General features: G+C 50.4%; 1 protein-coding gene across 2 annotated transcripts; it reads right to left on the bottom strand.

The window, feature by feature from the left end:
- Positions 1–1,061: 1,061 nt before the first annotated feature.
- Positions 1,062–20,143, bottom strand: TRIM16 (tripartite motif containing 16). 2 transcript variants are annotated; one of them, XM_082604983.1, is made up of 6 exons: positions 19,573–20,143; positions 13,295–13,390; positions 10,010–10,243; positions 7,417–7,582; positions 6,887–6,982; positions 1,062–3,043 (listed from the first exon to the last, which is right to left on the bottom strand). In XM_082604983.1, exons 1-6 carry the CDS (start codon positions 20,068–20,070, stop codon positions 2,460–2,462), a joined length of 1,674 nt encoding a protein of 557 aa, XP_082461109.1. In that variant the 5' UTR covers positions 20,071–20,143; the 3' UTR covers positions 1,062–2,459. The 2 variants fall into 2 exon arrangements, with proteins under 2 accessions (XP_082461109.1, XP_082461110.1); XM_082604984.1 differs by lacking the exon at positions 10,010–10,243.
- Positions 20,144–23,395: the final 3,252 nt, after the last annotated feature.

Here is a 23,395-nt window from a genome sequence, read left to right as displayed (position 1 = left end):
AGGGCGTAAAATTGGCCTTTGTTATCTTTTTTGATTTTTAATTTTGTTTGTTTTAGGCGATTTTCAGTTTTTGGACCCAGGGGAAGAAAAAAGATATGCCCATTGCTTAAGGCAATGCTAATGCTCAATTTTGCTTGGATCTTCTATATCGAAAAGAAAGGTCTTAAAACCAAAAATGAGTGGACAAAAAGAGGAACTGAAGTTCAAAACAGGTAAGGAGACACCCAAAGCGTTCCTTTTATGAATCTGAGTGTGGCCTAAACAAATTACATCTCACGACACTGACACAATTTACCAACGTGACTGAAATCCAGGCAGTAAATTTTGAGAAATTAGGGAGAATGGTGGAGGATGAAGACAGGCAACATTGTCTTGATTTTTTAAAAGAAAAAAAAGGTAGATTCTGGAAACAGCAGATGAGGTGTGAACTTACACCAGAATTCTAAAATGGTTTGTCAAATATTATGTGAGCATTTGGGGAAGAAAGTAAGAAGCATCAACAACCCAGCCAAGCTGATCTCACTTTCCCCCTAGAGAGCATCATTAGAGAGGAAAGGCTGACATAGTATATCCTGATCTCTGCCGCTGAAAAGTCCTTCATGGTGTGCAGTGGATAAAGGGGCATAAGGTGGGCTACATTAGCAAACAATTCTACTGATGCACAACTTATTGAATAACTAAACCCAAAAGATATTGGCTGAGAACTGCAAGATTCTAATCAATATAGGTATCAACCTAATCAATATGTATAACAACAAGAGTAAGATTTAAGAAGAAAGGGTTACCAATTCTGTAGGTGACACCAGGCTAGGAAGGAGAGCTATTACACTGGGCATAGAGTCATGAATAAAACTATCTCTGCAAGCAGCAATGATGTGATGAAATTTAAAATTCAAATTTAAAAATTTCTAAGGATGCACAGTATAGCCCAGGGAACTCTACTCAGTACTCTGTAATGGCCTATATGGGAAAAGAATCTAAAAAAGAGTGGATATATGTGTATGTATAACTGATTCACTTTGCCGTACAGCGGAAACTAATACAACATTGTAAATCAACTATACTCCAATAAAAAATTTTTTTAATATTTTAAAGGTCAATAAAATTCAAAGCTTTTAAATTCAATTAAAAAATTCAAATCCTATACTATATAAATCCTAGAATTCAAATGTAGGGCAGGGTCTCTGGAAACGAGTCGAGTGACGCTCAAGTAAAGTACTCTCAACACACGACCGTCAGACTGGCCAAAGAGGAAGGGACTTGACTTGACACAGGTCACGGAAAAGACCCAGAAGTTGTATTTCCAGGGAATCCCGAAAGGGGTCTCAGGTTATGTCCTTAGAAACCCATTTGAATACAATTTGTCATTTGCCTAAGGGTTTGATGAATGTGTATCATGAATCTTAGGGAGCGCATCTGTAGAAAGGAGGGGGATGTGATCAGAGGAGTAGAAGGTCCGGAAACCACAAAGGAAAGTGGGAGGTAGAGTGAGAAGCCAAGGATAGAGTGAGAAGCCAAGAATAATTCCCGGGTGGGGGGACGGTGTGAGAGCTGCCCCCAAACACATGGGAGAACTGCCCTTGAATGAGGAATCAGACGTGTCCACATCGTCCAGGTGGCTCCAGAAGAGAGGAAGGAGCCCTGTCGCCTGAGGTTACAGGGACTAGGACTCGGACCCCACTAAGACATTCCTGCAATCCTCACTGTCCCCAAACCAGGTGAGCTTCCAGGTGAGGTAGTGAGCTCTCCATCACAGCACAGCTGCAAGGCCCAGTCAGACGTGCGGGTGCAAAGCGACGGAGGCTGTAAGACACTCTACTCCTACGAACGCAGTTCATGATGTGGTTTATTCCCGTGCACACAACACCCACCGTCTAAGGAGGAAGGCAGCGTGGGGTCGTGGTTAGAAGTTCAACATCAGCCCTCCTAGGGGCCACTCACTCACCACGTGACCACGATGAGCCCGAGCAAGTTCACTGACCCCCACCGGACCACAGCTTCCCCACCTGCAAAGTGGGGACGGTGTGAGCAGCTACCCCACGGGGCTGCCATGAGAGCCATGAGGGCTGACGCACGGGAGGAGCTCAGGACAGTGCCGGGGACGCGGGGGAAGCGAGATAAAGTTAGTGATTTATTCTGATTCCTCTGCAGTCTTTCTGATGGTTCTGAGGATTCCTGGTGACCACCTCTGGGCACAGTGCGCTTGTTCACCCAAGCAGACAGGACATCACGAGAAGATGGCAAGGGGGACTTAGGGCCTGAGGATTGTTGCAAACGTGGGGAACAGCGCTGCATGGAGCCCAAGGCGGCGGCCAGAGAGCCTTCCCCTCATCCTGTGACCCACGTGATTTCTAAAGCCAGCAACCGCTGGCAGGGATTCTGCCCCCCAGTCAGCCTTAAAACGCAAGCTGCCGCCCCGTCTGTGTGTTAGCACAGGTCTGGGCTCTGGACCCCGGCATCTAGGGAGCAGGCTCCACCAGGGTCGGTGCTGGCTTCTCGGGTTCCTCTCCCAGGTCCGCAATCCGGATGGTGTTGTCCTTCTTGGAAAGCCAGAAGGCTGGATAGACGGGCTCCGAAAACTTACAGTCGAACCGGTGCACCAGCGTCATGGCCTCCGGCTCAACGCCGTAGAAGGAGAGGACGCCTCCGGGGAAGTCCACGTAGACCCCCAGCCTCTGACAAGGGCGGGCCTCGAGTGGGGTCTCCGTGTCACTGTGCCAGGCCCTGAACCCCTTGCCATCCCACTGGAGGCTCCAGGAGAAGTTGTTTCCGGAAATGCAACCATTGCGTTCCTCGCCCTTGCGGTCGATGCCCTGGCACGTCAGGCCCACGTAGATGCCCGCCCCGGAGAGCTCCACCTCGAAGTAGTACCTGTGCAGGTAGAGGCTCTGCTGGGCCAGCACCTGCCGCCAGTGTGTGAACCTGCTGGGGAGGCCTGGGTACGGGTGCGCCCAGGGCGTGGTGTTGGTGACCTTGCGGTTGTCCTCCTGCAGCCGGAGGTACCTGTGTGCCGTGTCGGGGTCGAAGGCAATGTCACAGGCATCTGAGGGGACACAGAAAGTCAGGGACCGACAGGTGATTCAGACCCAACCCTTCAAACCTAGCGAGCCTCCAAGAGACGAAAAGACATCTGTCTCCCAGACCCCTGTTCCTTCCCAGAAAAGAGGTGGGGGAAAACCAGAAAACAGAACGCAAGTGTGATACTGTGATTTATAATAAATATATATTTGGTCTCTGGTTCCCGGTTGCCGGCACAAAGCTCCCTGTAATCTCCTGAGATAAGAGCACTAGGACCATCTGTTGTTCTAATATTTGGTCTTTGGCCCCTGCTCCTGACACAGAGCTCCTGAAACCCTTGTAATTTCCCAGGTTACACATGTATCTTTTGTTCTGATGAGGCAACTCTGGGTGGGCTCCTGGAGGGGGCTGGCTGGTCACCAGAAAGACCATGTCATGACTAGAAGCTTGGAACTTGCAGCCCTAACTCCTAATCTCAGGACAAGTGAGAGGGGCTGGAAATGGAGTTAGTGGGCCATCATGCCTATGAGATGAAGCCTCCATAAAATCTCAATAGTGCAGGGTTCTGAGCGCTTCCAGGCTGGCAAACATCCACACCAGAAGGCGATGCACCCCATCTCCAGGAGGACAGAAGCTCCTGCGATCGGGACCCTCCCCGGCCTTGCCCCGTGCATCTCTCTCTCCATCTGGCTGCTCATCTGTGTCCTTTACCACATCCTTTAATAAACTGGTGAACCTAATTGTCTGCCTGACTTCTGTGAGCTGTTCTAGCAAATGCTCGAGTCCAAGGTCGGGGGGTGCGGTCCTGGGAACCTCTGATTTGTAGCCAAGTCTGACAGAAGTTGTCCGTCACCTGGGGACCCAACACCTGGCAACTGGCATCTGAAGTGGGAGCCATCCTGTGGGATCTGACGCCATCTCCAGGCAGTGCCAGAACTGAGTTAAACTGTGGGACACCAGGCCAGTGTCACGGAGAACTGCTTGCAGGGGGCACCTCGCCCATGCAGGTCTTAAGTGGTCCCAGACCCCTTTTGACAAGCCAACCCACATCCTTCCTTCCTGAAGCTCAAATTGCTTGGAATTTACTGTATTATTTGCTGAACTGAATCAAGAAGTAAAACCTGCGGATGGGCTCATGCTTTCATTCATTCGACAAATACGTCCTGAAATCCAGGCACTTTTCTACCCAGCGTTGGCAAGGGTTTGGGGCAGACAGGCACTCATACACCCACATTTGATTCACTCATTTGTTAAAATATCTGGCCAATATTCAGCAGGGGAACTCTCAAGCAGTCCCCCGCCCCACACATTCTCTTCCTGGTCCCAGAGAACAACACCTCCACGCACCCAGGTGCCCAAGTCACACTCCATTTCTTTTCCCTCATCCTCCCACGTCTTGTCCCACCACACATGCAGGCAGCCCTGAGTCCTGTGGGTCCCACCCTCTCAGTGCCCTACCTCACCCCCATCTAAGCCACCCCCAAATCTCCCCCAGAGCGTGCAGTAGCCCCACGCTGGTCGTGGTGCTCTCTCCCGCCTCCCCCGCCCAGACCTTCTCCCCGACAGGAGCTCGCTTCAGGGAGCCAGCTAAGGTGAATCGTGTCGCCCCAGCTTACAGCTTCTGTGGTGCCCCTGCCCTTAGGAAAAAGCAGTGACCCGCCTCCCTGGCCTCCCGGCCCTGCGTGACTGGCGCTTGCCTGCGTCAGCAACGTCATCTCCTGCCCTCTACCCCTTGACCTCCACACTCCAGCACCCTGACCTCAGACCCACCCAATGCTGAACCCACTCGGGCGGCTTCGGCACAGACCGTTCCCTCCGCGGTGGGGTCCTCACCCTGACCTGAGTCAGGGAGGTCCCGACTGATCCGTTCGGATTGTGGTTGTGAGTCTGTCCTCAAAGACGTCTCCATGCCTGCCTGTCAATGTCTCTCGGAGCACCCTGGCTTTATAACTTCCTGGTACTCATCACAATGTGTAATTATTTATCAGTGTGTTTGTTTCATGAATGTTCTCCTTTTATTCTATCAGCTCCACATTTTATGTGGGACTCTATCCTGGGGCTAGGTCTAGCTCTGAGAAGATGCTCGGTATACACGTGCCAAATGAATGAGTGCGTTAGTATTCCTCTCATCTAGGGGGACCCGGGGCTCCTTACAGGGTAGGTGATTCTATGCCTTGGGACAAGAAAACCAGAATGGGTCTGGAACATTCTGTTAGTGCCAGAAAGCAGCAATACTTTTCAGAATGTCAAGGGCATAAGGTCAATGCTTAAAGGACAAAGGGGCCAGCTTACAAGTGGCTCCCACTGGTCAGTCAAGCTGGCAGTTTGACAGAACTTGGACAGGTGAAATGATCTGAGTCCATAAAAGGCTAAAAGTTCACAGCAATGCTCTAGGAGCAAAAGTTAATGTCATGCATGAAAAAAGATGACTGTCATGCAACAGAAAACAGATTGTAATAGGATGTGGTTCACTTTTATTTTAATGTTAAGCACAAAAGGTGTTTGGCTTCTTGTATTAACTATATCTGTTAGTAAAACATACATGTGGGGCTTCCCTGGTGGCGCAGTGGTTAAGAATCCGCCTGCCAATGAAGGGGACATGGGTTCGAGCCCTGGTCCAGGAAGATCCCACATGCCGCGGAGCAACTAAGCCCGTGCACCACAACTACTGAGCCTGAGCTCTAGAGCCCGTGAGCCACGACTACTGAAGCCCATGTGCCACAACTACTGAGCCCACGTGCCACAACTACTGAAGCCACGCACCTAGAGCCCGTGCTCTGCAACAAGAAAAGCCACCGCAATGAGAAGCCCGTGCACCACAACAAAGAGTAGCCCCCGATCGCCGCAACTAGAGAAAGCCCGCATGCAGCAACGAAGACCCAACGCAGCCAAAAATAGATAATTAATAAATAAATAATTTTATTTTTTTAAAAAAACATAGATGTGCTGGTGTCAGGAAGCAGGAAAGAATAAATCAAGGAAACTGTGTGGAAACCGAGAGGTCCTGGGGAAAATAAGGAGCTGTGGAAAGAACAGGAGACAGTCATCGAAGCCGAGGCTCCACGTCACGACCAGAGCAAAAGGAGTTCAGGAGTTGGTCAGCCAGCGCTCACCCCCAGAAAGCAAGCAGAAGCAGGGTTCAACGGCACATTGCAAAGAGATGAAGCAGCTGCATGTCCTAAAAGTGAGCCTTGACTACCCAGATGCAGCCCTTCCTCTCCTGGGAGATGAAACCTCCCTGCCTTGTTAACCATAAGGAAGTATTGATTGGAAATAACATGTTTTCAAAAATGCTGACAGCCCAGGACACTCCCACATCATGACGGGACGATGGGTTTTGCAGTTCTGGCCAAGTCAGACTTAACAGGGACCCATCTGGGAACTAGCCAGGATCTTTGAAAGGGCCAAGGTCATGAAGGACACAGAAGGACAAAAGGACTGGACCCAGACTGGAGACAAAGAAACATCTGTGACCTTGGACCGGACTTCCAGCCAGAAAAAGGACACCGGGAGGAATACCTCGTGAAACCTGAATAAATTCCATAGATTAGTTAATAGGCTTGCAGCAATTTCATTTTCCAGTTTGGATCAGTGCACCGTTGTAACGTAAAGTGTTAACGTTTGGAACAACTGAATGAAAGGTATACAAGAATTCTTGGTCCTCTTTTTGCAATGTTTTCATAAGTCTGAAACTGTTTCAAAACGAAAAGTTCAAATTTTTTTTAAATTAAACTTTTTAAAATGTACCATTTGGGCACAGACCCTGATGTTGCAAGAACCTGAAACCTACGTGAGAAACGGCATCCCTGTTTCCAAAGCCTCACACGTACATCCACACCCAGGGAAAGGGAAGCTGTTCACGACTTACACTGAAGGAAGTGCTGCCTGGTGCTGGGCTCTGGTTCTGAGGTCCAGTGTTTGTGCTCAGTGACGGCACACACCTGAGTTCCGATGTCGTACTCCTCTAGAAAATCAGAGAATTGTGAATGCACACCTGTCCAGGTGGGCAGGAGAACCTAAGAAGCAGGAACCCCCAGCCCCTCTTCCCTGGGCTTCCTCGGGGAAGAAGGGCCCGGACACTAGTCATGTGTCAGAGACCCCTGCTCAATGGACCACACTAAAGTAAAACACGCCGAGGAAAGACCCCAGCCTGACTTGGATTTCACTTGAAAGTACAGGCATCAGCAACCTCAGAAGCTAGTCTCGGAGATGCTGGCCAAGGGTGTGATGTGACTGACTCACATTCTCTGGTGTCAGTGATCAAGGTAAGTGTCCATCAGTAGCACGGCGGGCCAGAGGATGGCTCTGAAAATGAGAAGCTCCCCGTTCCTGCTCTCCCTCCCAACTCCCACCTCCCGCGTCAGCCCCTCCGAGACACTACAAGCCACAGCTTCTCACCTTCCTTGGAGAACTCCTGGAGCTTCTCCTTGTAGTTCTGCAGCAAGTGGATCAGGTGTGCGGTGGAGTCCGTGATGACCTTGCGGATGCCCGAGAGCTTGTCCTTGAGTCCAATGTAGACACTGGGGAAAGCATCGTCCTTCATGTTCTTGAACTTGCAGTACTCCTGCAGGAAAGGACACATGGCAGAACTTGCCCTGGTTTTGGTGCTTCTTAAACAGGGCTGCCCTCCTCAATACGGCACCTTCCTCATCTGTAAAATAGGCTGATGGTGACGTGCACTTCACCAAGAAAGTGTGTGTAATGGGTCCAGCTCAGCGTCTGATAATGTAGAAAGCATTCGTGTTTTTTAACTGGGAAAGTGGACTTTTAAAAATCAAGAGATACGAGGCACGCGCGAGCAGATGCGATACATAGCCCAGACAGGGAATCGAAGAACAAATGTGCTACACCAACAGCGCGGATGGCGGTAACATTCCTGCAACCTTCATTCTATCGGTGCTTTTTTTTTTAACTAATTTAAACACAGGCCATGACAGGGATGGAGGAACGGGTGTACCACTTGGAAGATTCACAGACAAGTCCTCAGGCGGGAATGCCTGCTGCTGCATTTTCCTAGTCGGTTCAATCCAATACACAGCGTTCTCTAATTCTTGTTCTGTGCTTTAGAGTTTGAAAAGTGTTTTCACATAGATAATCACATTAAGCCTCTCATGCTTCAGAACTCTGCAGTGACCAGGAAAGGTTGCTTTCAGGTGTAACACATTATCAAAATTCAAATGCAACGGAAGCACTGAATTACAAACTGGGTACAGCAGAAAACTCAGTGATGAAAACAGTTGTACCAGAATGGTTAGATTAATGGAAGAGAAGAAAGAGGCCAAGCCAGAGAGTAGATAGGAAGAAAAATGAGCATTTTATGTAGATTTAGTGCCATATATGATAAAAGTAACATTTTAGATCACTGGGGGGACTTCCCTGGCGGTCCAGTGGTTAAGACTCTGTGCTTCCAAGGCAGGGGGCGAGGGTTGGATCCCTGGCTGGGGCACTAAGATCCCTCATACCACACGGCACAGCGAAAAAATAAAAAATAAAATAAAATAAAATGGTCTATTTCTTTAAAAAAAAGAATCACTGGGGAACAATACATGTCATTTCGATTGGCTAAAAATTTGTGGAAAAAGAAGTTATGTTTAACTAAAATAAGTTGTCCTATACTAAAATATATTTTATACATATTAAAGTTTTTATGTTAAAGTTACAAAAGGAGAAAAAATAGATTTTATTTCTTTTTTAAAATTATTTATATGCTCTTTAGGAAACTCATGACATGGGAAGCCAAATTTTTCTTCACAGTTTCTTTGTTTTTTTGTTGTTGTTGTTTTTGCGGTACGCGGGCCTCTCACCGTTGTGGCCTCTCCCGTTGCGGAGCACAGGCTCCGGACGTGCAGGCTCAGCGGCCATGGCTCACGGGCCCAGCCGCTCCGCGGCATGTGGGATCCTCCCGGACCGGGGCACAAACCCGTGTCCCCTGCATCGGCAGGCGGACTCTCAACCACTGCGCCACCAGGGAAGCCCAGTTTCTTTGTTTTGATATTGTAAAGTAAAGGAACTGAAAGACATTCTTTGGTATGTCTGTCTCTGTCTGTTACTCTTTCAATCTCACTCATTACAAGGCTAATGATGATTACCTTGGGTGATGGGAATATGGATGATCGTGTTCCTTTATATTTTTCCATATTTTCCAAGTTTTTTTTTCATAATAAACATTTACGTTTGCCGTTAACTAGAAGGGAATCTCTTCCCAAAATGCAATAAAAGAATTACTTGTATGTAGGAATATTAGCACTGAAGGAGCCTTGGAAATCACTGCCTCCGACCTGCTTATTTATAAATGAGGAATCTGAGACCCAAAAAGGTTAAATGACTTGCTAAAAACTACACAGCGCTCTAGTGACAGATCCAGGAAGATGGAATATCTGATGGCAGGTGGCTTAACATACAATGAATGGCACATTGTAATGAAAGGTCTCATCTTCTCTGCTGGGCTGTCTGTCCTCAGTCACCCCAGCACGGGCAGCCCTCTCCGAAAGGCAGCAGGACCCCGGTCTCACCCCGGCCCAGCAAGTATCCCTCCACTGTCGGAGTGGTTCATAAAGCACACTGAGGCCTGAGCTCATCAGCCCTCAGCTGAAGTCCTCCCTGGGCTGCTGTGACTGCACGATGAAGAACAAGCTTCTACAACCAGATGCCCACCTGGCCCCGCCAGCCTCGCCTCCCATCACTCTGTGCCCAGCGTCCCATACCCCATCCTTGTGAAAGCACCTTAGTTCCCCACATCAGCTGTGCTGTCTCAAACCTCTCTGCCTTTGCACATGCCATTGCCTCTGCTGGCACATAATGCATCTTCCACGACCCGGTTCCAGCCTCTCCGCTCTGGAGAGCCCTCCCTCTTGTACTCCTGTACTCAGCTGCTCTCTGTCCTCACAGCTCCCTGCGCACCCGTTTATCAGCAGGCAGTTCCCTTCCCCCGTGTGCCACAGGCCGAGCAGAGTGAAGGTCTCCCTGGCATGGGTGGCACGGCAGCCCATACCTCCAGGAAAAGCACGGGGTTGCCGATGGCGGCAATTCTGTCCAGTTCCTGCCTGGTCTTCTCCATCTCTGCGCTCCTGTACTCCAGGTGGGTCTTGATGCCATTGGCCTGGCCCAGGGCAGCTTGTTCCTTCTCCTCCAAGAAAAGCACCACGTCAGCCTGGGCCTTCCTCATGGCAGCAAGGAGATCCCCAAACTGCTCCTTGGCCACCGCCTTTACCTCCGACACCGACACCTGGTGGGGTGGGGGGGGAGTGAAGAACCTGTTAGTGAGGCATCCAACCTTCTCAAAGCTCAACACGCAGAAATGCAAACCCGAGAAACTCGCAAAATCAGGGAGCAATTTCCTATTGTAAAAGGAAGCCTTTATTCTCATTTGAATCCTGGGTTCCCAGAAACAAGAAGGACTCTCCAGAGTATAAGTACTTATTTGCCAATCATTCCCTTAGTCTCTCATCCATCAGATGAGAGAGTGAATTATCTGATTTCTGAGTCCAGCTCTGACAGTCGGGCTGCTCTTCAAGTTTGTGACATCCATCTTCCAACCAGGACAATGTACGTATTCAGTATACCTGATAGTCATGTTTTTTGAGGTAAAATAATAATTTGGCTTCTTTATACAAATTAGTAGCATGAATTTGCTTTCTTAGCATTTCATTTATGGCCAGTTAAACTGCCCACCGGGTCCATCTGAGCCAAAAGCACGTCTAACTCTATGGTGTCTGTGCCAGGCACAAAACGTTTAGGGCGTGTGCAGGTGTCCACAGCACCTAAGCATCGCAGGACCGGCCTACCTGTGCAGAATGGAATGTCACGTTCAAAAATATATAAAGCAAATTCCACGTGGGGTGGGGGGGGAGTGAAGAACCTGTTAGTGAGGCATCCAACCTTCTCAAAGCTCAACACGCAGAAATGCAAACCCGAGAAACTCGCAAAATCAGGGAGCAATTTCCTATTGTAAAAGGAAGCCTTTATTCTCACTTGAGGATTTGCACGATGGCACTCGTGCATGTGGGATTCTATCCTTCCACATCCTTTACAAATGCCTTCAGTCAATGTCATATTTACAACTTCAGTCCACGTTTTCAACGGTTTCCACTTCTCTTTGGTAGTTCTTAGGTCCTGGTGCTGATGGCTCCCTCTGACAATGCCCGACTCCAGATCGTTGCCCCAACACAAATTACCTGGTTAAACTTCATGTAAAGTTCTTGGAAACACTTTCCTTTGCTCACCCTCCCTTCACCCCACTCCACAGCCCGGAGCCCATGCCCTGCCTGCCTCAATCTCTCCCATTGTCCCTCCATGACCATCCCATCTGAGAGCCCTCTGAGCAGCCCCTCCAGGTACTGTTTTCTGTTCTCCTGGGGTCCTGCCGCCTGCCTGGTCACTTTTTAATTACATAACATAGTAATACAATAACGGCCACACTTAGTAAGTGCTTATCATGGGCCGGGCACTGTTCTGAGCACTGTATACATATTCTCTCATGGCAACCCTAGAAGGTAAATACAGATGGCCCTCCATATCTGCGGATTCCACATTCACGAATTCAAGCAACCACAGAACGAAAATATTTGGGAAAAAATTCCAGAAAGTTCCAAAAAGCAAAACTAGACTCTGCCAAGCTGGCCACTATTTACATAGCATTTACATTGTGTCCGGTATTGCAAGTAATCTAGAGAAGATTTAAAGTATACGGGAGGATGTGTGTAGGTTTACATGCAAATACTAGGCCATTTTATACAAGGGACTTGAGCATCTGTGGATTTTGGTATCCGTGGTGAGGGGATTGGGGGCTGTCCTAAAACCAATCCCCTGAGGACACCAAGGGACGACTGTACTACAACAGTCCCCATTTCTTAGATATAGAAACTAAAGCACCACCATTTCAACAGACTGAGTTAATTCTTAGGTCAAGGGAGCAACACTCCCAGGCTCTCCTGTCCCATCAACCTAGGGGCCCTGGACGGTTCTTGTTGTCTCTGTGTCCTCATGTACCTCCTACATGGTGGTCACTGTGGTAACTACCTCACCTGGTTACCATGCAGTTAAGAGAAGAACTGAGTAGGGATCAAAGTGTCTGGAAAATAAAGAGCTGGAAAAAGGCAAGATGCTCCATGCAGTTCTCCAGATTACACTGAGCATGGAAATCAACAATCTCTGAAGGTTTCCAAGACTTTAAAGGGATAATTATTGTTCTTCTTTTCATAAGATTATATGGATAAGAAATAGGTATTCATTCTTCCACAGCTAGTTAGTTATAAACACCAAGGAGGAAGAAATTAAGTTGAGATGGTTACATGTATTAGATATGGATGGATGGATGGATGGATAGATGGGTGAGTGGATGGGTAGGTGATGGATGGATGGATGGATGGATGGGTGGGTGGATGGATGGATAGGTGGGTGGATGGATGGGTGGATGGATGGATGGACGGATGGACGGATGGATGGATGGATGGGTGGGTGGATGGATGGATGGATAGTGGATATGTAGGTGGATGGATGGACGGATGGATGGATGGATGGATGGATAGTGGATACGTAGGTGGATGGATGGATGAATGGATAGAATCATTCTTGATATGCAAAGATGCTGCTGCTGACTGACTGCCATAGGGTAGTTGTTTTGCATTCTCCTCTGAGTTGAGGTTATTGGCTTGCCACTAATGAGAAACCTTTGTGGAACTGTTTGGGTCTACTTAGAGTTTATTATAGAAAGTGGTCATAAACCAGAGAGACTAAAACTAAGTAGCCTGGCACGCCACTGGCCTTATCAAGTATCATCCACTTATCCAGCAGCTCTCACCTCTCTTTTCTGGCTGCCAGGATTTAGGACTGGTGAGAATTGCATGCAGAACACCCTCCTATGATGGAAGAATCCAAGACTATACATAATTTCTGGAGCTCTGGCTAACCACCCCCCTTGACTCCCACATACACTCTTTTCTCCTGGTCAAAAAAGCATATGCACATGTACAAATAAGGACACTGTCATTACAGGACTAGCTTGCTTCTACTCTATAACATTAAAAAGTAAATCACTTGCCAGTTCTGAATCTTGAACTAATTTCATAGCAAATCCCCATAACAAGTTGAAGCCACCCTGCAGTGTGGCCGACCTTATCTGTACCCACAGTTCTCACCCAACGATAAAACCCATGGGGCCCGTGGACATGGGCGCCGGGCCTACACCCTGCATCCCACAACCCTGGGTGGGCCTGGCTGAGCATGCAGCAGCTGCCAGGTGTGCCAAAGCCCAGCAGGTGACCCCGGCCAGCCTTACCAGAACGGACTTATGGTTGGCTTGGAGCCTGGTGATGGCATCTTCATTCAACTTGAGTTTCCGCTCCAGGTCTAACTGGGTGATCCGAAGCTCAGCCTAAGAAGAGGAAAGGTCAGCGTCAAGGAGGAAGGAGCCCAGGGCACTCGGAAGGTCCCCAGGATCAAGGGCACCGTCTGCACTTCTTCCATGGATAGGGGAGTCTGTCTCAGACACCGCTCTCAGAAGCCAGGCTGGAGCACCCACCCTCAGTGGAGGCACAGAGGGTCAGCTATGTGCCGGCACTTCCTGGGGTGAACTGGCTAAAATGCAGGGAGAGCTTATGCTGCGCTGGGCATCGCTTCAAGCATTTCTCTGTGTCACCTATCATCCTGACCATGCCCATAGCAGGTAAACACATTATCTCCATTGTACAGGTGAGAAAATGGAGCCACCTATCCAAGGTCACACAGTTGTCAGTGGAGTTGAGTCCAGCCCATCCAGCCCCAGAACAGCCTGACAAGGAGCACAGGGCGCCTGAAGTCGGGGGTGGGCATCCTAGGTTTCTACTTAGCAGATGAGACTTCGGGAAAATCTACTTAATGCCTCCACACTTGCATTTCTTCACCTGTGAGGTGGGAGCAGCTAAAGTGCCCAATTCACAGGGTTCCCACAAGGATGGGAGGCGTGTCATCAGGAACTCTGTACAGTAGCGGGCACGTGGCAGGTGCTCCATCCGTGTCGGTGGTGTCATTATCCTCATCATCGTTACCAGCACTACCTCGGCTGCTTTCCGTCACGGACTCTTATTCTCTGCCGGATGCAGGCAAAGCGAACCCTCCCCGCCGAGGCAAGTGCCTGCCTGAGAACCCCGGGTTTGCCCACGTCGACGCCCCTGCCCAGCCCCACTCTCGCCTCCTGAAACTCCCCAAGCACTGTCTGCCGAGAACGTGCCGAGGCATGAAACCAGAGCCTTTGCAAACTTCAGAGGCCCCGTCACTTTCTGCGTCCACAAGGGCACGAGGCAGCAGCAACAGAAAGAAGAGCTTTCGGGCTTCCCTGGTGGCGCAGTGGTTGAGAATCCGCCTGCCAATGCAGGGGACACGGGTTCGATCCCTGGTCCGGGAAGATCCCACATGCTGCGGAGCAACTAAGCGCGTGTGCCACAACTACTGAGCCTGTGCTCTAGAGCCCGTGAGCCACAACTACTGAAGCCCGTGTGCCTAGAGCCCGTGCTCCACAATGAGAGAAGCCACTGCAATGAGAAGCCCACGCACCGCAACAAAGAGTAGCCCCCACTCACCGCAACTAGAGAAAGCCCGCACGCAGCAACGAAGACCCAACACAGCCAAAAATAAATAAATAAATAAAATAAATTAAAAAAAAAAAAAAAGAAAGAAGAGCTTTCACTGATTTTCACAGCAGCGTGTGTCTGCACTCCAGCTGTGTCGTCATTCACCCTAACAGAACTCGGGGTGCAGGGGCACTGTGATGCGTCTCCCCTTCCTCCCACTGAAGCCCGCGGGAATCCCAGGCCCCAGTGGTGGCAGCCCAGGCAGGCAGGGGACTCGCCTCCGTCTGCAGAAGCCCGGGAACAGTTGCTCAGGCCCTGCGGCCCTGACTCAGAGCCAAGTGAGCCCGGGTGACCTCCCGCCCCTGAGAACTGAGACCTGATGCCCGGGAGTGGGGGAAGCAGGGAAGATGCGGGGTCCAGCCTATTTGGGGGCAACGTGGAATCTTGGTCTGTCTAGAAGGCTTATTACCCAGTGACCTGCTCCAGGATGGGAGGGGACATGAGCTGCTTGTTGAAAGGTGGTGGGAGACACAACAGAACACACAGTAGCAATGAGTGCAGAGTGTGTTAAAGCGGTCGGCCCCAGCACCATCCGGGGACACAGGAGACCCCCAGAGTGTCCAGGGAGGGGGCTTCTCCCCACTGTCTGTGGACTGCCATAAAAGGAGAAAGGGACTCCCAAGTGCCTAATGGGGACCTCTGAGTGAGTCACCCCACAAGCAGGCACTCCTGCTTACCACAAGAGGCGGGGCCACTTGGGAGACCAGCATCTCCAGTTTTTCCTGTTCCAAGGAAATGACGGGGTGCCTCAGACCCTGGCTCCGGGGTGTCCCAAGACGTGAGCCATATGCACACCGCAGGCCCAGGCAGGCCCCACACAAAAGCAGGACAGCAGTGCCAATGAGAGTAGACGGCCCCATGTCCAAGGGCACAGAGAGTCCTCCCCGCTTCAGCGGGCACCATATCTGGGGTACAAGACCTGCCTCTCTCAGGCTCTACGACCCTCATCAGTTGGTTTAGCGTCTCCTCTGGTGCCTCAAGAATATGTTAACAAAATCGTTCTTGCTTCTATCTCCAGGGCAAAGGTGGTACGCAGCTCAGTGACCAGGGTCAGGTTAGAGATGCAAACTGGAACAGCAGGGGGAGGGAGAAGAGAGAAGGAACTTCCAGATGGTGCCAGTTGCTTTGTGTTTCCCGCTGGAGAGTCTGTGTCTGGGAACACTAGGGCCCCCGCTGAGCCCTGACTTCACTCCTTGGCCAGCTGATCAGAGCTCACTACATGCCAGTCCAGTTATATAAGACACTGTCCCTGCTCTTGAAAGATGTACAGCCTGGTGGAATGTTCAGGATAAAACAAGTTGCATAATACTGAGTCCAAGGCACTCCTCGGAACTTCTAGAAGAAATTCTCCTGAACAGCCTCAAACCACCCGCCTTTTGGCAGCAGATGGGCCATGAACAATGCTGGTTAACGGCACCCCCAACAAGCGGGAACACTTGTGGCTCTCAGAACTCGGCTCCAGCTCTACCTGGAGACTGTGTCCAAGATCCCCACCATATCCTGAGCTTTCTGGAACCAATGCTGAGATTGGATGCCACTAATGGACTTGAAGGTCTAAGACGGGGCCCAGCCGAGCCTTCCTTCCCCCAAGATACCTGCCCTGACCTCACTGCCAGGGGTCTTCCTCCTTGGAACACGCAGCAGGGCCTCTGTGCTGCCCCAGCCCTTTGGCGTCCAGGGAGACGTGGACCTGCCCTGGCTTCCTGACTATAGCCCACGCTCCCTGAGACAGTGTAGCACACTTAGCCCATAGAAAGTGCTCGATAATGTTCGATAACCGTGAAAAGGAACAGAAAAGAACAAACAGGAAAGCAGTTACAGAAAGAGTGCCAACTTCACAACTCACACACACGCATGCCACAGCTTCATTTCCCAGCAGCGAGCCTGAGTTCAGAGAAGGTGAGTGGAGTTAAGATTAGCTGCTCTAACTGATTCACTTTGTTATAAAGCAGAAACTAACACACCACTGTAAAGCAATTATACTCCAATAAATATGTAAAAAAAAAAAAAAAAAGCTAAGGGAAGGGCTCCCCTGGTAGTCCTGTGGTTAAGACTCTGCACTTCCACTGCAGGGGGCACAGTGGTCCGGGAAGTTCTGCATGCTGCAGGGTGCGGCCAAAAAGAAAAAAAAAAGCTAAGGGAGAGGGATGGTCTGGGAATTTGGGGTTGGTAGATGCAAACTATTACATGTAGAATGGATAAACAACAAGGTCCTACTGTAGAGCACAGGGAACTATATCCAATCTCCTGGGGCAAGCCATAATGGAAAAGAATATTTAGAAAAGAATGTATATATGTGTAAAACTGAGTCACTTTGCTGTACAGCAGAAATTAACACAACATTGTAAATCAACTACACTTCAATTTAAAAAAACAAAACAAAACAACTAAGAGGCTTTGGGACGCTGGCCTGGGCAAGGGGAAGAGCTGAGTCCCCATTGGGAAGAGCTGGCCTCTGGAAGCCCAGCGGCACAGAACAAATAATCAGAGAACACCCAGAATTCCCAGATCCAGAGTTTTTGCCCACTGGCATAGCTAGAGACCATGGGAGCCTCAGAAGGGGCTCTGTCGGTGAACTGAGAAATCAATCGCTCTGTGGACCCGATGCAGCTCCCGGCCTCTCTGTGTCCCTGTGGCTGACCCTGCTGTTCACGGTTTCCCTTGCACAACATGCCTGAGTGACTAGCGCTTAACTCGATCCAAAGTGACCTTCAGCAAGCAGCTCCAGCGGGCTTGGGCTGGCTGGAGGAAAGATGGAGCTTCTGGAGCCTTACTTATGTCCAATAAGACTTTCAAAATAATCCTGGTGGTGGCTGCAGCCTCATCCAGGTACTGTGTCTTCGGAGCTGGTCTCCTGGGCTCCTTGCAAGAAATCTTTTGGCTCCTGAGCCGTGGCAGGGCCACCCAAAAAGCGCTTACAGAGCACACACTCACTCTCAGAGTTGAAAGCAAGGATGCAGGGTGGAAAGGCAAGAACTCTGATAGACACACCGGGGAGCGGAGGCTGGGAACTGGGCCCGCACCAAGGATCTGGGGTACGGGGCTGCTGCATCACACCTGTAACCGGCCTGCTTTCAGCACCAAGAACTGCCCCAGTTGTCTGTATTTTACCTGACACAGCTCCCTCCTGGGATGTCTGAATTTGGGGTTCTACACATGAGCAACACAACTCTCCCTGCTCAGAATGACAATTACCCTATGTCTCGGTAACGCACCAGCTTACACTACGTTGAAATTCATATTGTATCTATGCTGCTACAGGCACAGAATTTCCGAAAGGAAACAGAAGAAAGAGTAGATTGTGGTGTCTGCCTCTGAGGAGGGAGAAGGGCAGATCCAGGCTGGGAGGGAGGGCTTTTCTGGGAAAATCTATCTCAGTGTTTGGTGGAGATTGTTTCTGAACGGAGACATGCATCACTTTTCCAGTTAAACAAAACAGAATTCAGATATTATACCCTGAACAAGGGAAAAGCAGTACATTCTGCTTTAATCTCTCTATGACATGTGTGGCAGGGTTTTGGTACAAAAAAAAATAAAGTAAGGTTATAATATTGTGACCTTGGGGTCCTTCCCTGTGTTCCTCCGGTGGGGTGGCTTTCCAGAAGCTTCCATTCCCACTCCATGGCTTAGTCATCTGTATGAGTCTGGACAAATTTGGTGAAGACGAAAAGAGTCACCACCTCAGTGAGTTATTCCAGGACCGGATGGGAAAATCCACGGAAAGCACATAGCACACGGCAAGGCTCCATGAAGACCATGTAGTCAATTACATGGAGCTTTATCCTCTGACCTGTCTGCTGACCCAGAGCCTCCTCTGTGAACGTGGCTGTGAATGTGGGGAGTGGGTGGCAGTGACCTGCTCTCCTGACTGGACATTTCCTGGCACTGGAGATGCTGGGAACTGTTGGCAAGTAGATTGTAGAGCTGATAATGGTGACTCACTGGCATCTGGAATACAGAGCTTTCTGGAACAATTCCCACTAACGCTGGATAAAATCCACACTTAAGGGAGGGTGTGGAGGAGCAGGTCCTCCTCCAGGAAGCTCCTTGTCTGCTGCCCAGGAACCCCGGGGCCAAGACGCTGCCATGGGCCTGGCGGCCATGCTCAGTGCAGACAGGGAGCTGCCCAGAGTCTGGACACAAGAAATGTGGGACAAAAGAACTGCACTTCCCCACTGAGAAGAAACATGCTCGTGGAAAGTCCGACTATGAGAAACGAAGCATATGAATCCATTCCCAGGAACTTCTCCAGGCTCTCAGCTTTCTCAGGGCAAAGAAAAGCCAGCTGTTCTAGAAATGGTTGCCCTACCTGATGGGAATAAAATTACAGGCTATGAGTACAGTATTTCTCAGTCTCTCCTGATACCTCTATCTGATGAGGAGATTTATTTTCCCTAAGGTAAGCAGTCCTTGACATTGTACCCGGAGGGAAGTTTCCAGTTCTCTGTTATTCGGCACTATTCAAGCTCTTGGATTTCATACCCAGTATCTCCAGAGGGGCCCTTTTGCTACTGATCTCTTGTTTGGGGTAAAGGGAAAAAGAGAACTTTGGGCAAAGTTTTGGTTCTTTTCTCTTGAATTTCTGCCAAGCTTTACATTGCATTCATTGCCACTCAGATCCAGCCAGAGGGAAACACCTTCTGTACCCAACACCCACCCACAGATCAGTCACCAAAAGCTGAGTGAGAAATAGCAGGAAACTAGCCACAGGAGCGACAGATGCAGACAGAGAGACTACAGGGACAGCAGGACCGAGAATGGCGACAGAGTAACCGGCTCCAGTTTCCAAAGCCAAGTGAGAGAGACAGGGATGCTGGCTGCACAGCCAGGGGCCAGAGCTAAGAGCACAGGAGTGAAGCCAGCAGCCCCAGGAGCCGAGGCAGAGGCCAGGCCTCTCCCTGGCCCACGGCCTCCCCACCTCCCTCTCCACACGGACCCCGGCACTTGCCTCCTTGTCCCTGTGGGCAGCATCGAGGGAGACAGAGGCATGGCCCCTGTGCTCGGCCCAGCCGCACTCCTGGCAGATGCACTGCCCATCGGGGCAGCAGAAGGCAACCAGCGGGCTGTGGTGGGCCGCGCACACGAGCAGGTCCCGGTCCTTCATGGGCTCTGTCAGCTGGTGGCCGTGCAGCCTGCTATTCTCCTGGTGCGGCCGCAGGTGCTCCGGGCAGTAGTTCACCATGCAGGTCAGGCAGGACTTCGTGGCCCTCACCCTGCTGGCCCCGAGGCAGAAGTCGCACAGGACCTCCTCCTCCGCCTCCGCCCCAGGACCCCCCTGCCAGGCAGAGCCATGGCTCTGTCCCCGGCTCTCCCCCGGGGAGCTCCCCGGGGAGGTTGCGTCTTCTGCTGCTGGGCTGGCCGACCCAGAGTCTGGGCTGAGAGTGGCCGGAGGGTGAGAGGGGACCCCGGGCAGCGGCCCTGGAGCCATCAGATCAAACTCAGCCATGTGGAAGTTCTGCGTCAGAGCTGGGCTTCCTCTGCTCTTGGGCCCAGGATCCTGCGGCCTCAGTCAGATGGAAGAACCACGCCCAGCTGACTGCAGCTGCGGCAGGATTTTAACTGTTTCCTCCCCCCAGAGGAAGCTCGGTCGGTCGTCATCACTCTGCTCAGCTTAGAGGACGGCCAGCTGCAGTGGCCACAAGGCAGCCCGGGTCCCCAGGCTCAGGGAGGCCCAGGCTGTCTCCCCACAGGCTCCGACCCGTCCTCCAGCCCAGACCCAAAACTGTTATTCTTCTGTGAATCATTCGCCTCCCCATAATCTCAGCCAAGCTGGGGGATCGGTCTGGAAAGGACTGGAGATTCCTGAGCTCTGCAGTGAAAGCCGACTTTGCTTTACGTGGTTTGACGGGTTCGATTTTTTGTTTTCACTTTTTCTCTATTTATTTTTTTTGGCTGCACCGCGTGGCATGGGGGACCTTAGTTCCCTGACCAGGGATCCAACCTGCACCCCCTGCATTGGAAGCGTGGAATCTTAACCACTGCACCACCAGGGAAGTCCCGTTTTCAATTTTTAAAGGGACCCAGAATGTAAGGACTTTAGCAATAGGGCAGCCCTCATCCCTTCCCACCTCGTAGAACTGGACATGACACAGCTGGGAAGAGGATCCGTGTCTCTGACCCTGACCTTTTCCATATGACCTTCTTGCACATTCCAGGAGATGGACTTCTCTCAGAGCGGGATTCAGTGGCGATCAGGAGGCTCAGGAAGCACGTGTCTCCTTCCACATAAAGCTCTAAGCAGACAGCCCTCCCGGGCTGCACAACCTGCCCAGTGGCTCCTAGAGAGGGGTGGGCGCTTTATCTGCTTACTAAGGTTTTCCTAGACGTGGTGTATGGGTTTGCTCCCAGTGCCATAACAAAGTACCACAGACTGGTTGGTTTAAACAACAGAAATTTATCTTCTCCCAGTTCTGGAGGCTGGAAGTCCAAGATCAAGGTGTCGGCAGGGTTGGTCTCTCTTGAGGGCTCTCTCCTTGGCGTGTAGACAGCCGTCCTCTCCTTGTATCTTTACATGCTCTCCCCTCTGTACACATCTGTGTCCTAATCTCCTCTTTTTATAAGGACAGCAGTCAGATTTGGATTAGGGCCCAACATCATGACCTCATCCTACCTTAATGACCTCTTGAAAAAGCCCAGTCTCGAAATACAGTCACATTCTGAGGTACTGGGGGTTATGAAACAGAACGGGGCCCCGTGGGGCTCCCAGACATGGAGGGCTTTTTCTTTTGTCCCGCATTTCTTGTAGGCAAGACTCCAGCCTCCATGACCTTCCCTGAGATCCAAAGAGCAGATTCCCTTTGAACAGTTGCTCATCAAGGGAGAAGCAGTCAAAAAAACACCTGAGGCAAGATCCAAGGGACCAGAGAAGCTCATCAAGATTAGGAGACCCGGGCTTCCCTGGTGGCGCAGTGGTTGAGAGTCCGCCTGCTGATGCAGGGGACACAGGTTCGTGCCCCAGTCCGGGAAGATCCCACATTCCGCGGAGCGGCTGGGCTCGTGAGCCATGGCCGCTGAGCCTGCGCGTCCGGAGCCTGTGCTCTGCAACGGGAGAGGTCACAACAGTGAGAGGCCTGCGTACCACAAAAAAAAAAAAAAAGCCTGGATGAATGTAAAACGTGAATGACGACAAAGGTGGGAAAAACTCAGCCTGAAGAAATCCAGACAGAGGTAGAGGACCTGCTCTGACTTCTGACCACTCACCCCTAATCTGTTCAGATCCTGGCTTTCTCCCCAGCATGACCTATCAGCCCCAGCACCTCAAAGCTGGACAGACTACATCCTAAGAAAATGTGCATCAGGGAAGCTTCCTGAGGCAGGCAGGTGACGGTCTCAGGATCAAAGTAACATGTACCTTAGATCTGCTGCCCCGACCACGAACCCGAACACAGTGCTTCCACTGAACCCTTAAAGCATGTGTTCCCCTCCCGCTCTGGACTGGTGCAGTGTGGCTTCTGGATCGGTGTCAGGTTTGAAACTTGATCCTGCCTGGGACCTATCCTGACACCCATATGAACCTATTGGTTTTGTTTCCCTCAACTGAGCATAGGGGTTTCTGAAGTTTCATCTTTGAAGTATGGTGTGGCTTCACCTTGGGGGCCTGGGGAAGAGTGTGTTCATTCTGTCCCCATAAACCAGAAGCCCAAGTGGACCCACGGGCCTGGGAACATCGGGTCAGGCCGAGGCATACAACACACGCCCTCCAGGGTTGCATGAGAGCAGTGGAAATTACAAGTCTGTGCCGTGGAAGCTTTAGTTCCTGCACCACCACTCATTCCAAAAAGCAGATGCAAATGTTCAATAGAAAGTATATAAAAAGGTCATAGGCAGTTGGGTAGGACTGAAGGTCATCCAGCCAACCAGCCTTGTTTGCTTCTGGCAAGTTATTCTGTTTGCTTTTCTCTCTAAGTCATTCAAACCGGTTACTCATTATTTAAAGGCATGAGGAAGGATCACAATATATTAAGTTTCTTAAAGGTTATAAAATGGATCATACACTTTGAGACTAATTATGTCAAAAAGAACAGCTTTAGTGTATGTGTGTCTACGTGTAGACAGCAGGAAAAGAGCTCCATGAAATTATCGCAGGTAGTTACTTTTTTCCCATATTTTCCTTTTTTTTTTTTTTCTTTTTTGCGTTACGCGGGCCTCTCACTGTTGTGGCCTCTCCCATTGCGGAGCACAGGCTCCGGATGCACAGGCTCAGCAGCCATGGCTCACGCGTCCAGCTGCTCCACGGCATGTGGGATCTTCCCGGACCGGGGCACGAACCCGTGTCCCCTGCATCAGCAGGCGAACTCTCAACCACTGCACCACCAGGGAAGCCCTCATATTTTCCAATTTCTAAACCAACAACTCATAATGTACAAAATCATAAAACTGCAACTTCAAAAAATAAACCTGTTTGTTGGCACATCTCCTGGGGCCACTCAGTGATCGTCTTCCAAGCAGAGACGCCCAGGATTCAGGAGTCAGAAGACGGGTTTGCACTCAGCTCAGCTGTTCGTTAGCCACTTCCAGATGTCATTTGCCTTCCGAGCCTCTAGTTCCTTCACCTGTAAAATTACTCACTTTGTCTAACTCTCAGGGTTATTGCAAGATTCTAAATTTTAAATCAAGATGATGTAGTGGGAAGTTCGATAATGACTAGACAGCCTTCCAGGGACCCCCTTTCTCCCAGTCGCCCTCATCTCCCGGCCACTACTCTCCCATCTGCTCTTCTTGCTTTTCTCTTTCTCCCCAGCTGGTAAAGACGAGAAGCTCTTTGAAGCTCA

This window comes from Mesoplodon mirus (genome assembly GCF_964341445.2).
Source record: "Mesoplodon mirus genome assembly, chromosome: 18".
Lineage (NCBI taxonomy): Eukaryota > Metazoa > Chordata > Mammalia > Artiodactyla > Ziphiidae > Mesoplodon > Mesoplodon mirus.
This window is presented reverse-complemented; position numbering and strand designations above follow the sequence as displayed.